This window comes from Haemaphysalis longicornis, unplaced genomic scaffold (genome assembly GCF_048455015.1).
Source record: "Haemaphysalis longicornis isolate Haplotype H1 unplaced genomic scaffold, Haemaphysalis longicornis Haplotype H1 scaffold_2, whole genome shotgun sequence".
NCBI classification, from domain to species: domain Eukaryota; kingdom Metazoa; phylum Arthropoda; class Arachnida; order Ixodida; family Ixodidae; genus Haemaphysalis; species Haemaphysalis longicornis.
The window spans coordinates 224,558,830-224,572,437 of record NW_027526295.1 but is presented as its reverse complement, the minus strand read 5'-3'; the positions used below and the strand labels follow the sequence as shown (position 1 = coordinate 224,572,437).

The following is a 13,608-nucleotide window of genomic DNA, read 5'->3' as shown; positions in this document are numbered from 1 at the left end:
ACAAGCAGGTGAAAATACAATAAACAACGGGATTAATTATTGTGGTACCAGGCAAAGCCCACATTAATGCGAAAGGAACAGTTAACTCGGTAGCTCGAAAGTGCAGCCTTCCTGGCTGACAGATGGCAGACAATATGGCACACGGATCAAACAACAAAAAAACATGGTCATGGAGTTGAAAAGAAAGTAAAGCAAATTTCGGTCTGAGTCGAATAGGAGCCAGAAACCTTTGGAATGTGAGGTCATCACGTGACCCCAACAACTCGCGAGCTCTTTTTTTTGCTTTATCTTCCGCGGCGTGTAGTTTAAATACAACAAATAATGTATACACGAACTATATACAAATCATGCTGCTTCATATACAAAGCGAAAATCAGTAATCTGGAATTTGGGGAAGAAAACATCTACAACAATTCCGCTAGTGAGGGGGCACTTATACACACTGTTGCACAACAGAGTACCAACCAGGTCGAGAATCTTTTTTGGTCATAACCGCCATTCAGGTTAATTACCATTTGACTAAAGTGCGCGCCTTGGAAGATAACATCGGCTCAGCCTTTTTCTCTAACATGTGCGTTTTCTATAAACTCTGTAGAGCCATCAGAAAAAAAACAGGTCATAAGCCACATCATCCCAGGGAGCTACAAGGTATTCCACATTGTGGGGCATTAATTTCATATACTTTTGAATTGTCGGTTGAAGGTCATCCCAAAATGATATAGCGTCTTTGTAGTCAATGAAACAGTGCTCAATGGTTTCTGAAGCACGATAGTTAACAGAAGACACAAAAATGTTTCTACTACGCAGCCATGTTCTAACGGGCATGGTTTCCGTATGTAGCCTGAAAAAAAATTTTGTACGTGAAGAAAGACGGTATTTACAAACTCGCTTAAGGAAATCATGGCAGCGTAAACCATCGTGAATAGGTCTGTATATGGATGCAGAAAATTGCATTGGTATTGAATCTCTGTAAGGTGTTTTGCGTGACACCGTATATAAATAGTCTGTGGAAAAGCGAGCCAATAAAAATCTGACAGAAGAAGACACCTCTTGCATTTAGAAGAAACAATAACACAACATTCACTTGACAAAGGCTATAATGAGATGAGGCACGAAGAAACCAAAAATGCGCGACTAGTTGCCTTAAATAGATTTGCGTCAGCCGAGTCCTCCACCAGAAACTGGCCTAAACAGTATATCCCGCCTCAAAGGCTCCATGGAAGACGACGACAGAAATTTCACGATAGTCCTGTGAAAACGCTGAAAGGGGTGGCGTGCGCTGTACAATATTTGTTAGCCATACGTAATTTTGTAGAGAGAAGCATGTTGCACGACGTAGCTCAGCCGAAAATTGAAAGATTGTGAGGCATAAAACTGCCGGCGGAGAGTCTGACGGCCAACCTTGTTACGGCGTTGTAGTCTTTGAGCTAGAAACGTGTGTTAGGAACGTGTGCTGAGGCCTACATGAGTGATATGAGCGTGCTAATTACAGAAGTAGCATTTAGGGGGTAGCGAAGTACGTTTCCACTAAGCACCCCATTTGTCTGACGATTTGTCTGTGTCTGCCGAGTCGCACTCACAGTAACGGAGAGAGAGAAAGAGAGAGAGAGAGAGAGAAAGGGAAAATAATATCGATAAGAGAACATGGTTAGGAAATGGACAAAAATTCTGTCGTAATCCCTATGGCTTACGGAGCAGCTCAGGTGTCCTCGTAGTTTTTTCCAAAAACACCCATTCATAAACATCCACGTTGGTATCCCTGTGGTTAAAGATTATTACTTGACGTCCCGAAAGCTTACGTTATTACATTCTCTACTCCAATTGGGCAAAAAATGATGGAAGACTGAAAAGAGACAGCACGAGACAGAGCATACATTGAAGTACAGCAAGGATTACCAACTCGCCCAAACCTACAGCCTACCACGTTTCTACATCTGGGGGCACCTACGGCGGTGGCTTAGTAGTTAATAAGCCGTGATTGTGGTCACGCAGTTCGGGTTAGATCTCATAGCCCGGGCAGAGCTTCGGCGCGTCAAACCCCACAATCACTCAAAGTCTGCTTGATATTTAGACGCAAATTAAACATAGTGCAGGTCGTCAGAATTATTTCCTGCCGCTCTCTCCATACCCCAGGTGTAAGATAGCTAGCGTGAGCGACACGTCAATCTGAATAGTTGGATGCTATCCTTCTTTCCGAAAATAAAACCACTTCAGGAGAGCCTGCATTACTTAAAAATGCTGACCGACTGCCGTTTGCTGTGGAAGCGATTGAACACTGCCTTCGAACAAATCGCGCGGGAAAACAAGGCGCGATAAAATCGGACGCACGGATCTTATCTAGCTTTCTATAGCTCTCCCCGGGGACAAATGAGTTTCAAAGGAGGGGTCCAGGAGTCCATTTGAGATGCACGCTCGCGAAAGGCAAATACCGATTGATCGATCAAGCTATACGGTCGCGGTGAGGAAGCGCTAAAGAAGTGTGTCCAGTGGGGCAGTGTTGTGGGCGTTTAAGACAAGCATCGTGGAAGCGGGCGAGAACGCTGGGCAGCTTGCTCCAATTCCTTGCCCCGCGCTATTCTCGGAAGTCATCGCGTGCGAAGTTGATCGGAAACGCGGTGTATTAGAAGCTCGTCCCGACATGGACCTTCGGAAGTGTCCGCTCGTTTCGGACGCGGAAACTGGTCGGTGTACCTGTGAACGTGCCGAAACTGATAGCGTCGCCTCCCCGGCTTTTCTCTTTCTTTTCGGGCGCCGTTGGCACATCAAGATGGCCCAAATAGATCGCTAGAATGGCCCGCACAGGACGAGGACCAGTAGCAGCCATAACAAGAGGAATGCATCACTGAAAGAATTGGGACAGCGCAGACTACGTCGGAAAGAAACATGAGCCGACGCACATACGGCAGGAGAAACGTCATTAGCGGTTACACATGTTCGCTCTATTAGGCGGCCTACAAAGCGCTGCCTAAATGCTGCGGCTTCCAAGCTTTACAACATACACTAAATAAAGGCTGCAACCTTCTTAAAGACAAAAGTGTATCTTGGGCTAACCAAACGCTGAAATTTTGTTTGTATGTATGTATGTACGTATGTATGTATGCATGTATGTATGTATGTATGTATGTATGTATGTATGTATGTATGTATGTATGTATGTATGTATGTATGTATGTATGTATGTATGTATGTATGTATGTATGTATGTATGTATGTATGTATGTATGTATGTATGTATGTATGTATATGTATGTATGTATACATGCCCACTTAATCGGAAAGAAAAAATTCGACACTTACCGGTGGGTTTCCTGGCGAGCCTTTACGCTTGGTGTGTCGCTGGCGCACTGGTGTGACTGATGTTCCACTGGTTTGACACTGGTGACCCAAAAGTGACACACTAGTAGCCATAAGTGCTTCACGGTTGGTGACAGGTGATTGATGACAAGACCATGATCGCCCACCGGTGGGCCACTTGCTAGTAATCTATGGTGAGTCACTAGTGCGTCGCCAGAAAAGTAAGTGCTGAACGCCGCACAGAAGGACCAACATCAGCCACCGGATCTTCGGCCGTTGTAGCGCTGTCGCACTGATGCCCTCTAGGGAAACATGCTAAAACTAAATGTGAACTTTTTAACAGCGAAACTGTCTAGTAAATCGTAATCTTTCGCGTCCGCAGTTAAAAATACCGAGAAATTGCCGAGCGCGCGCACGTGAGCGCGAGCTTCACGGCGACCACCCGGCCGTTAACAAAACCAAGAAAATATCTAGTGCTCCGGTGTGCGTGCCTCGCGATGACCGCCCAGCGTCCCCTTCGCACGTTTGTAGAGCCAAGCATACCCACTAAGAGAGATTGGCCAAGATTACCCCCCCCCCCCCTCAAAAAAAAAAAAGAAGGAACTCCAGCGTTCGCTGTAATCGTGGCAACACATGCTCGGAACGAGGAAGACCCCAGAATTCGCCGTAATCGTAGCAACATTTGCTCAGAACGCGAAAGACACGTCATAGCGTACGCACCTCGAAAATGTTGTCCAATGATTAACACTTCCAAAAAAATGAAAGGAACTCACATAGCAAGATTGATGGAGTAAACGTCCTTGTGGCTGCAGAGAAGCAAATCGGCTACAGTCCTGGACTTAAACCTTCGTGGTGGTCGCGAAGGCTGGGTACAGATTCTCTACGTTCAAGTCTTATCCGTTAGCGGGACCTTCCTTAGTTTCTTCTAGCCCGCGAATTGCGAACTCGAGAATCGTATTAAAGAAGAAGGGCTGCACCGAGCAACTGCAGAGAAGCTACAGCCTCTTTGAAAGTCATTTGAGGTGAAGAAAGCCCTGGCGCGGTCAATTTTGTAGCCATGTTTAAAAGAAAGCGCGATATAATTTAAGGGCAGCATGCTCTTATGTTCACATTTAATTCATTGCTGAGATTTCATTCGTTGTTTGCTTTGTTTCCCCATAGCATGTCAGATGGATTTTAACATCTTTTTTCATGCTTGCATTACCTGCTCATGCACACATAACAGGCAAAAAGTTAACATACCGAGTCTCAAAAGATGGAAATCGTTTTTATTCTTAAGACACATTATATACACATATGTACACATCGCTCGCCCAGTTCTGAGGCTTAGCACGATGACTTAGCGGCCGCTTTTACAAATGAAGGAATATCATGGATACATGAGTGAAAACTTCGTGCGCAAACACTTAATAATTTGTTTTCTGTATATAAAGGGCTGATCAACAGGCAATGACCTACAAAGTCATCTAAACCAACGCCACTCGTTAGCGCTAAAAAGTACACATTCAGCCTAAATACTTCCGCCATTTTCAACACCCCGACATGAAAAGGAAGTAAAAATCGTACGAATCACGATAAAATTTATTTTCCGCATTGAAGCGCCCGCCTTATGGCAAATCAGGCAGATAGTAATTCCAAGATCGGGCTGCCATGTCATATGACTGGTGTTGAAATTTGGCCGCATATGCGATAAAGCTCCTAAGCGTAAGTGGAAATACCACACACGCCAAAAAATATTGAACAGTGGCCTTCAACACAGCCTTTAAGCCAACGAGAACCGAAAGCTTGATAAGGCAGCATTCATTGACGATTAGAACAGCGCACCTCGTTAAGGAACGTAGAGACACGAAACAACCTTGGGGAACGTAAAGACAGATGACACATTACAACGATAGACGATACAATAATAGCACCGTATTGTGTCATCTAGAGCTTTACTGTGTCATCTGTATTTAATTTTGTGTAAGTGGCACGCTGTGGATATGCTGAATAGCTACTAGATCTCCCAATTAACTTAAATTCCATGAGTACACTAACTGTGGCGTTGTTGTATGGTCGAAGCAAGGCAGGCTGGCAAAGTTTTAATACGAATGTAAACAATATTTACGTCAGCACCGGCTTTAAATCACCAGCATCCATGTCTGAGCGGGTAATTTAGGCTGAAAGTCAGGTGTCTATTATCAAGTAACTAACTATTACAACCCTCCACGTTCACATCAACCAAGACAAAGTGTGGACGTGAAATAACCTGCTCTACGACGCTTATGAATTCAAATGCTGTTTTCATTCTGACGTGACCTTCTATGACGCATCCAAAAGTCAGCAGGAAGTTTACTTTACTTTGTTTTATTGCATCCGGACTACTTGTTTGAGTGACGTCCACATGTAACCAGCAATGTAGATAGAGAAAAAGGCTGTCAGCTGCATATAAACGAAATTATCATCATCTAAACAACAACATACGGCTTTTCCGGCAGCGGTGTTAACACACGTAGCTCGAACAAGAGTTGTCGGAACGACCACCCTACCTTTCATGTACCGACAATTGATCTCAAACCTACCCATGCCGTGAACACCCTTTTTTCTTACGTTATCACAGTTCTTCAATGACGTTTTGTAAACGTGTCGGCTGATTACAAGTTGGTTCAGGAAACAAAAGGCGAAGGTATGCCTACACTCTTCATCATCTAGAGCAATGACAGTGTTAATGTAGTTAGCACAAAAAGTGTGCCAAATTAACCTCACTTTCTTCGCTGTTGAGAAGACAGACGGAACATGAGAAATTCTGGCCTGTAGTGAAACTCACGCAAAAACATCACCAACTTACATGACTTCTAAAATAACCTCGTCAAGCAAGCCAGGAACATTTAGCATGTTGCTGTTTCTTTTTTCTCAACCAGTTAAAACGAGCTTACGCAGCATAGCCCCGGATACAATTGTTTTCATAGCTTCAGAAAATCTTCAAAAATACTACCCCACACGTACTTTACCTAACCTATCCTACCGGGACATGCACAATTCTGACCGACTTCTAGACGTCAAGTAGGAACTGAAAAGCTTAACACTACGATGTCAGACTTATTCAGTTGTTCGGGGAATGAAATACTGACACGAGCACAGGGTAAGTGACGCTCTTAAAACTCGCTGTGGTATGGTGGAGCAAGTGTCCAAGGTTCCTACTCGACGCCTAGAGTACACTATTACGTATGCAGGGTGGAACAAACGAGGCAATATCGGAATATTTACAGTGTTTCATACGGACTAGTGGTGCTTATGGACTTGGTGATAGCCCTCATAGAACAAGGGAGGGGATGACCTCAAGTTCGTGAACGGGTGTTCGCTCGGCTCTTCAACGTACGTGACGTGCGAGCTCCGCGGGTTGATGAATCCGCCACCCGATGCTGCGGCGGTCAGCGGCGGTGCCGACGGGATGAAGGCCAGCCCCCCAGAATGTCCATCCTGCTGCACGGTCGGAGCGTACTGCACAGAGGACGGTGGAAATGGCGCGACCGGCACAGCTTTGTGGAGCGCCTGGACTGCCTGCACGACTGGCCCATGGACAGGCGCGGAAGGCCGGACGTGGACCGGCTCGTGGAACACCGGAGGTCCACGGTGTGGTGGCGGCGGTATCGGCCGGGGAGGAAGCACCACGGGCTTGCCGGCGGGCTTTCCACGATTGTATGCGGCACCGGCCGAATAGCCAGCCGCCACTCCTGGCTCGTTGGTGTCGATAGTGGCCCGGAAGCCGTTGTGATCCGCCACGTAGCGCACGTGTCGGTAGACACCGTGCGCATCGACGAAGCCGTACGAGCCGTGTTTCCTGTTGTCGCCGTCACTCACCTCGTGCCGCACCTGCTTGTTGCCATGGCCGTCGGAGATCTCGTAACCGAACGAGTACTGCTGCCGGGCCTTGGGGAAAGAAAGGCAATTTGCCGCTTTCGTGTGCGCCTGAATGGGGTGAATGCCGCAAACTACTAACACCATTGTTCTCCCTCATTTGTTTTCTGGTAAACTAAACTTGCTCTTTTTCATAAACTATAGGAGCCACCCGACCAAAGTATGGCGAACGGAGTAGTACCACTAAGCCTCCAGATATCCTACAGCGTTTAAGTAACTCGTGAATTGGGATTCATTTTTTTTCAGTCAAAGGGCGACGCAACTACCCGACAACTTTAATATATATAAGAATATTCGCAAAGCGCGTAAGTCAAAAGAAAAGTGGCAGGTATTTGGGTGCCTCTAAGCTATTTGCCTGCCTTCGCTATTCTAAACATAATACACTACAGTGTTTGATGTCGAAGGTACTCTATTGTCAGAAGGTTGCCATGACAGTTACTCCCGCTAGGGACGAGCCGAACGAACAGCAAGATACGGACCGTATTTAGACTTGGAAACGACAACGTAGCTAAGATAAGAACCTTTCACAAGTGTCCAGCGATGCTTTTAACTTTAAAAGACAGGTTATGTTCCCCTCTGCATTGCAGCATAAAAATTCAACACAAACAAACCAGCAGATTTGTTACACTACAAAACAAAGGATCTTGTGTAAACGGTTCAGTGTAGTCATACTGTGTTGTGAGTTCATGCCACGTTCCGACAAATTTTTCATTCGAATGAATTCATTAACAGCGGATCTGTTCCACGGCTGGCCCTGACGACAGTGCACCATGTTATCGTGTCACACTATCTCTGGAACAGGTTTCTGCGCCACGCTAAGCCTGGTTCCCAGTATACAAAAAAATAAAATAATAAAACAAATCCTATTGCCTTCATATTTTTACATGACTACTTATAATGCCCGTAAGAAATGTTTTCCCGGCAATGCATTTCCGTTCCGAGGTTAAGCCGACTTTAAAGGATCGGTGTAAGCCTGGTTTTTGTAAGCTGGTTTTCCCACATTGCATTCTGCACTGTGAAGCATGGTCACCTGCGTAGCGAGTATCATTACAGAAAACGAGTCTACCTCTTGTGTTATCAAAAGTGCACTAAAACAAATTTCATAACGCCGCTAAAACGACTCTGCCATTACGCCGGGTTTCATTTACTTGTCGTAATCACTTAGTTCACAGTAAATCTGTAAAAGTTACAGAAATAATGTCTGCTCTCAATACTTGGCCATCAATGGATGGAGTATGGTTACAGATAACGGCTGCAACCGTTGTTTTACTGGAACTATCTGAAAACAAAATTATATGAAAGTTAGCCGCTAACACGACTCTAACATTATGCACAAGAAAAAAGCCGGGGCTAAACCGAATCTTTCTCAAGACAACCCACAGCTCCACTGTTTCAGTGCATTTCGCACTGGTTGGAAGTTCTAGTTTTTTTTTTTTAAACAACAGCTTTTGAAACAACCTTAACTTGTTTATTCACCAGACGTTTATCCTAACCAAGAAAAGTGACCAAGGAAGCCTTTAAAACTATAATCAATGCATTTGAAGCTAAATTAATATCAAGTCACCTTATCCTTGACCAGAACACACAACAACCAGGATGTATGTATAGGTCGACTACACTCACACGTAGGCTACGCTAGTGCTTGCTGTGGGCTGTCAAAAGTTTCTTTTTTTTAATGATTCCACCAAAATATGCAAGAATCATAAAATATCGTTATTACAGCAATGTGCTTTTTTGCGATCAGTCCCTCTGATTCAGAAGGCCGCGTACGTAGGCTAAAAACGCCATAGGCACACTGAAAATATATATTAACGGTCACTAGGAGTTAAATATTACTTGAATTTATTTCATCCTATTCTAAATATTACAGAGAACTATGAAGACCAGGACAGTATTTTTTTACCAGTCGCAAAAAAAATCTTAAATTTCACATCCTCCACGATTTCGTGACACTGAGGCAAGTCAACACTGCATAATTGGACCAAAACAAAAATAAGCTTACCTTTGCAATAAAGCTTTTTGTTCCATCACTGAACAATTATAATTAAGGAATTGAAACCTTAGATGCACTGGAAATTCTCTATACGCCCCGAACTTCTTTATACGAAACGGATTTGTGCCGGGACAAACACCAAAATTGGAAATAGATTATGGAGGGTGTTTATACGCCTCGGCAGCAAAGTCTCTTCGGCCGTCACTATTCTGGACTGTTGTGTCCTTGATAATCTCTAAGAAAACTTTAGTTCCAATTTTTACGCACACTGGCAGAAAAAACTGCGGCGCATACTCCCGATCCGCACTTACTGCTGATACAAGGATCTATGGTAGTCTGCAAGTTACCAGTCTTCGTTCAAATTTGGGCTCGTCTGCACGGAGTGCACAAGCGATTACGCACGTGGCAATAAAAACAATTAGTTTTCAGATTTCTTGTCTTTCTTCTCAGGGGTCAGTAAATTACCTGAAGCGCATTATGCCCAACTTTGTTAACGTTATCGCTTCATTGCTCGCTAGATTGGTATATCATAAATACCAGCCGTAAGAGTGGGCGGATACATTCACCATCTGGAGGAAGTAACAATTCTTAACTTTCAACGAAGTCATTAAGGTAGGTAGGCAAAATATTTGCTGAGAAGGATCGTGCACACTTACTTCACTTGAAAGCGTTTTCAGCACTTGCATACGATAAGCAAATATGAACATAAAACTACAAGAGATCTCTTCGAGAAGTTGTCACGGGATGCGAAGCGTTTAAGTAAGCAATTGCGAAAGACAATTACCGTGAGTCATAGTTAGTCTTGTCTGACAAAAGAAGTTCTTTGATGTCACTAATATGAGTTTATTTCCACGAGCTTCGTCTCACGTTTTAGCGAATGAGTGTGTTTACACTCAACCTCTTAACCAAATGTGGATGCACTGGAAAGTTGAGTATAGTCAAATGGCTTAGTCGAGTAAACACTGTGAAACAGGGTAAAGCTTTTTTTTGCCAGTCGCACCACGAGAAGCTAGCGGAATATTTTAAGTTATGCAGCTTCTTTGAAGCCCATGACCGCGAGCAATCTAACGACAGGAGTTGTACTACAACCTTATGTCCGGTAAAAAATAAAATGACATAAACAAGTGTTGTATGAGTAGCTGCAGAGGTCGAAATTCTACTCAGCCAACGTTCAAGGCTAATCCTACCTTAGGCTGAACTGCAACTTTTACAAGCTTTTATTTACTGCGCGCAATTTTTAGGTTGCATTCGTTTAGTGGAGCTAGCAATGTGAGCCAACCTGGACACGAGCTACAGCTTTTCAAGTTGTTATTACTACAGGGAATTATTAGTTGTATTCAATTAGGACTATGAGTCATATGATGTAAGCCAACCAGGTAACAAACTAATTATTTCCACCTGTATCAGGGATAGTCCGAAGCATGGAGATAATGATTAAACAGCATGCGCGGTTTCTCTACGCCCTGAGAAGGGCACAAAAACAGCAGTGGTTCTGAGTGGACCATTTTTTCATTGATGAGAGTTTTTGGGTAATTACAAAAAACGTTAAGAAAAGTGTCAGCCAAACTTTTTTAAAAGCTCAAATGGGGTTCAACAACTGCTCTAAACCCATATCAAGCATGAAGCGATATCGCCCTCGAGGGTCATATATGTGCTGCCAAATCAAGCCAATTGCTCTCACAGAACTGATGGCTATAACTGAAACGATTTTTAGGAAGCAAGACTGACATGAGATATGATGTGTAAAGTACGAGAAATGTCAACATTTATTCGGGCAGCATATTTGGGAAACGTGCGGATGTCTTCTGGGTTGGGTTACTTTTCATTGGCTATAGTTGGCAACATTTTTTTTTTTTTTGCAGTGGAGTTTAGTTTATGGATTCTGCTTGAAGATTTCAGAGGTATGCGCTCAGTAGCATCACTAGTTTACTTAGATTGGCAGTCTCCAAACTCCGACTTCCCTTTAAATTTTTTACAAGTTACGGTGCCCTTGCGTGGCGGCTAGGTCAAATCATACATGGCCGCCCCAATAAAACAGCTGTAGCCATCTCATACGTTCCTTTATCTTTTAGATGTGCGATCTCACCGAATAGAAAAAGGGTCAGGGGGTCGGGGAGGGAGATAGCATGGCAGATAGTTCACCGGGGCGGAACGGCTTCTTTTCAACAAACCAGATTAGCAGCGAAATCTTGTCCATATAAATAACTCAATGCGATTTAACACTACCGCACCCGCGACATTGAAGCAGACCTCCGAGTAATAAAACAAGCCTACTTTATTCATTACCAGCCTTTTGCCTGTTGCTTTGAGAAAATGCGTCCATCTAACCCCTCAGATTATTTGGACACTCACTCACTGAATAGGTAAAATTACGCTATAGTCATTCGGAAATGGGAAATAGATATGCTGAAGCTGCTGCTTAAGCCCAGACAGTTCTACGCGTCGCACGCAATTGGGTACTCACGACAATATCCTGTACGTGCTTGCCGGATGGCCGAACTGTTTCCAGAGCCGCGACGGGCTCCGACTTCACGGACGCTGCTGGCTGGTACGCTGCGCCCCCGACCACGGGCGCTCCATGAACTACGAGTCCCGGCGAAGACACTGCGCTGAGTATCAGGTGGGACGCGTACAGCGCCTGCGAGCCGTCGCGGATCCCGCTGGCCGGCGCCGAGGGCACACTGATCACGGGAGTCTGGTGGACGCCCACTTGGGTCACAGTCACCGTCACCGGCGGCACATGCGGCGGAGAGTATCCGGACAAGGCGCCGCCGTGGTGGTGCAGAGGCACGATGCTGACGCCGACGGGCGTGCCTTGAGGCTCGACCAGCTGCGGTCGGGAGAGTCCATCCACGATGCTGTGGAATTCACCGCCCACAGCGTGTCCGTGATGCGGGTGGTAGGTATGTGTTGCAGAAGCAGTGTGGGCAAAAGCTGCCACCACCAGCAGCGCCGTGGCGAAGGCCTTGGGGAGTCACCGCCGACGACCCGTCAACAGAAGAGAGGGAGCAAAAGAGGGCAGATGAACACTTAAGCCTAAAATTTTTTTTGGTGAAGGTAAACTGAACAGCACTATGACCAGCTCGCGCCTTAGTCAGGTTACATGGAAGTCCATGAACTCAGTCTGCATTACCTGTTTCGAGGTAAGCAGGAATCATCATAACTCTCAATTAAAACGTGGGGCCAGTACGCGTTACAAATTATCGAACCGTCATCCTCTATTCCAAATGTTCCCCTTAAGAACCTTCATTTAAAAATCAACAGGGCTTGTTAGTTATCTCTCATCCAAACTTACCCCTGCAAGCTACAGGGTTATCGTTGGTTATCGGTTAGTGTGCTGAGCGTCATGTAAACCCCCGAGCAAGAAAAGCAGCGTGAAGTGCAGTGCGTTTACTTTTAACAGGAACTTCACAGTTGTCGAATCATTAGATAAAGCCTAATTATACAATCATTAGAACGCTGCAATTGTATAATCATTTTTTTTCTAGCGCGCTTTATACTCTGCTCGCTCATCGGCGATCAAAGGCGGGCAGACTCACCCGAAGTATCATGACGGGAACGGAGTTACGCTCGCGCACCTCCAAGCAACGACACGGGAGCATCTGATTGAATAAGCCGGGGACAGAGGCGCGGAGCGGTTTTTATAGAAGCTAAAGGAAGTGCTCCATTTCATGCCGGCTCCGGCAGCCGCGGTTGGCGGACGTCCCCACCGCCGTATTCCGGGCGAAGAATGGCCGCAACCAAACGGGCCCCTCCGAATTCCCTGCCGCCACACGCGCGCCCGAAAAACACGAGAAAACACATCGAAAGTAGGGCGGGTCCGAAGACACCCCGAGCAGAGACAGCAAAGGAAAGCGAAAGGGATGGGGGAAGGAACGCGCTGGTCCCTGCTGCTCCTGGTCCAGTTTTGGGGCGCGAAGCTACCAACGATCTCCTGCTGCTGCATGCGCGAGCCAAAGTATAGAGGATCTCAAGACTGTGGCGCTTCCCGCTCGGGCGCGTGTGTACGCGCAGAAAGCGCCCGCGGCGGCGGAGGCGTTCTCACTTTCGCGCGTACGTCGCGCGATAACCGCCGTCGAAGCCGCCGCTACCGCCGGCGGGAAGTTCAATCCGCCGCTCGGCTTGCTTCTGCGCGCCCGCGTTTCCGTTGATAGCACAGCTGGCCGCAGGCGTGGGACACACCTCGATTCGGCCGCGGCATTTCCGCCGCCGGCTCGGAGCGTTCGCTCGGTCGTTAAGAAGGAATGCCCGTCTTTGAGCACTGCTTCGGGGTGGCCGACGACAAATTACTGCCCTTCGTTATTGAGGCACACGGACGGCGCTTGAAAACTATCCTCGACGTTCGTGAGAAGTTGTTCCGTTTCCGTTAAAGCATGCAGAAGTTTCGTTGGTTTGGAACGCGACCGTGTTTGCAGTTTATTTGC

General features: G+C 45.9%; 1 protein-coding gene across 1 annotated transcript; it reads right to left on the bottom strand.

Moving 5' to 3' along the window:
• Positions 1 to 4,776: 4,776 nt before the first annotated feature.
• On the bottom strand, positions 4,777 to 12,735 carry LOC144168523 (uncharacterized). The gene is made up of 3 exons (XM_077697489.1): positions 12,724 to 12,735; positions 11,652 to 12,149; positions 4,777 to 7,203 (listed from the first exon to the last, which is right to left on the bottom strand). Exons 1-3 carry the CDS (start codon positions 12,733 to 12,735, stop codon positions 6,556 to 6,558), a joined length of 1,158 nt encoding a protein of 385 aa, XP_077553615.1. The 3' UTR covers positions 4,777 to 6,555.
• Between the last annotated feature and the right edge of the window lie 873 nt (positions 12,736 to 13,608).

Bases quoted from the DNA above. Each gene is read 5' to 3' on its own strand.
- LOC144168523 (XM_077697489.1), bottom strand. The intron at 7,204-11,651 runs GTCGTGAGTACC...TCTTTCCCCAAG, and splicing joins GCAAGCACGTACAGGATATT to GCCCGGCAGCAGTACTCGTT.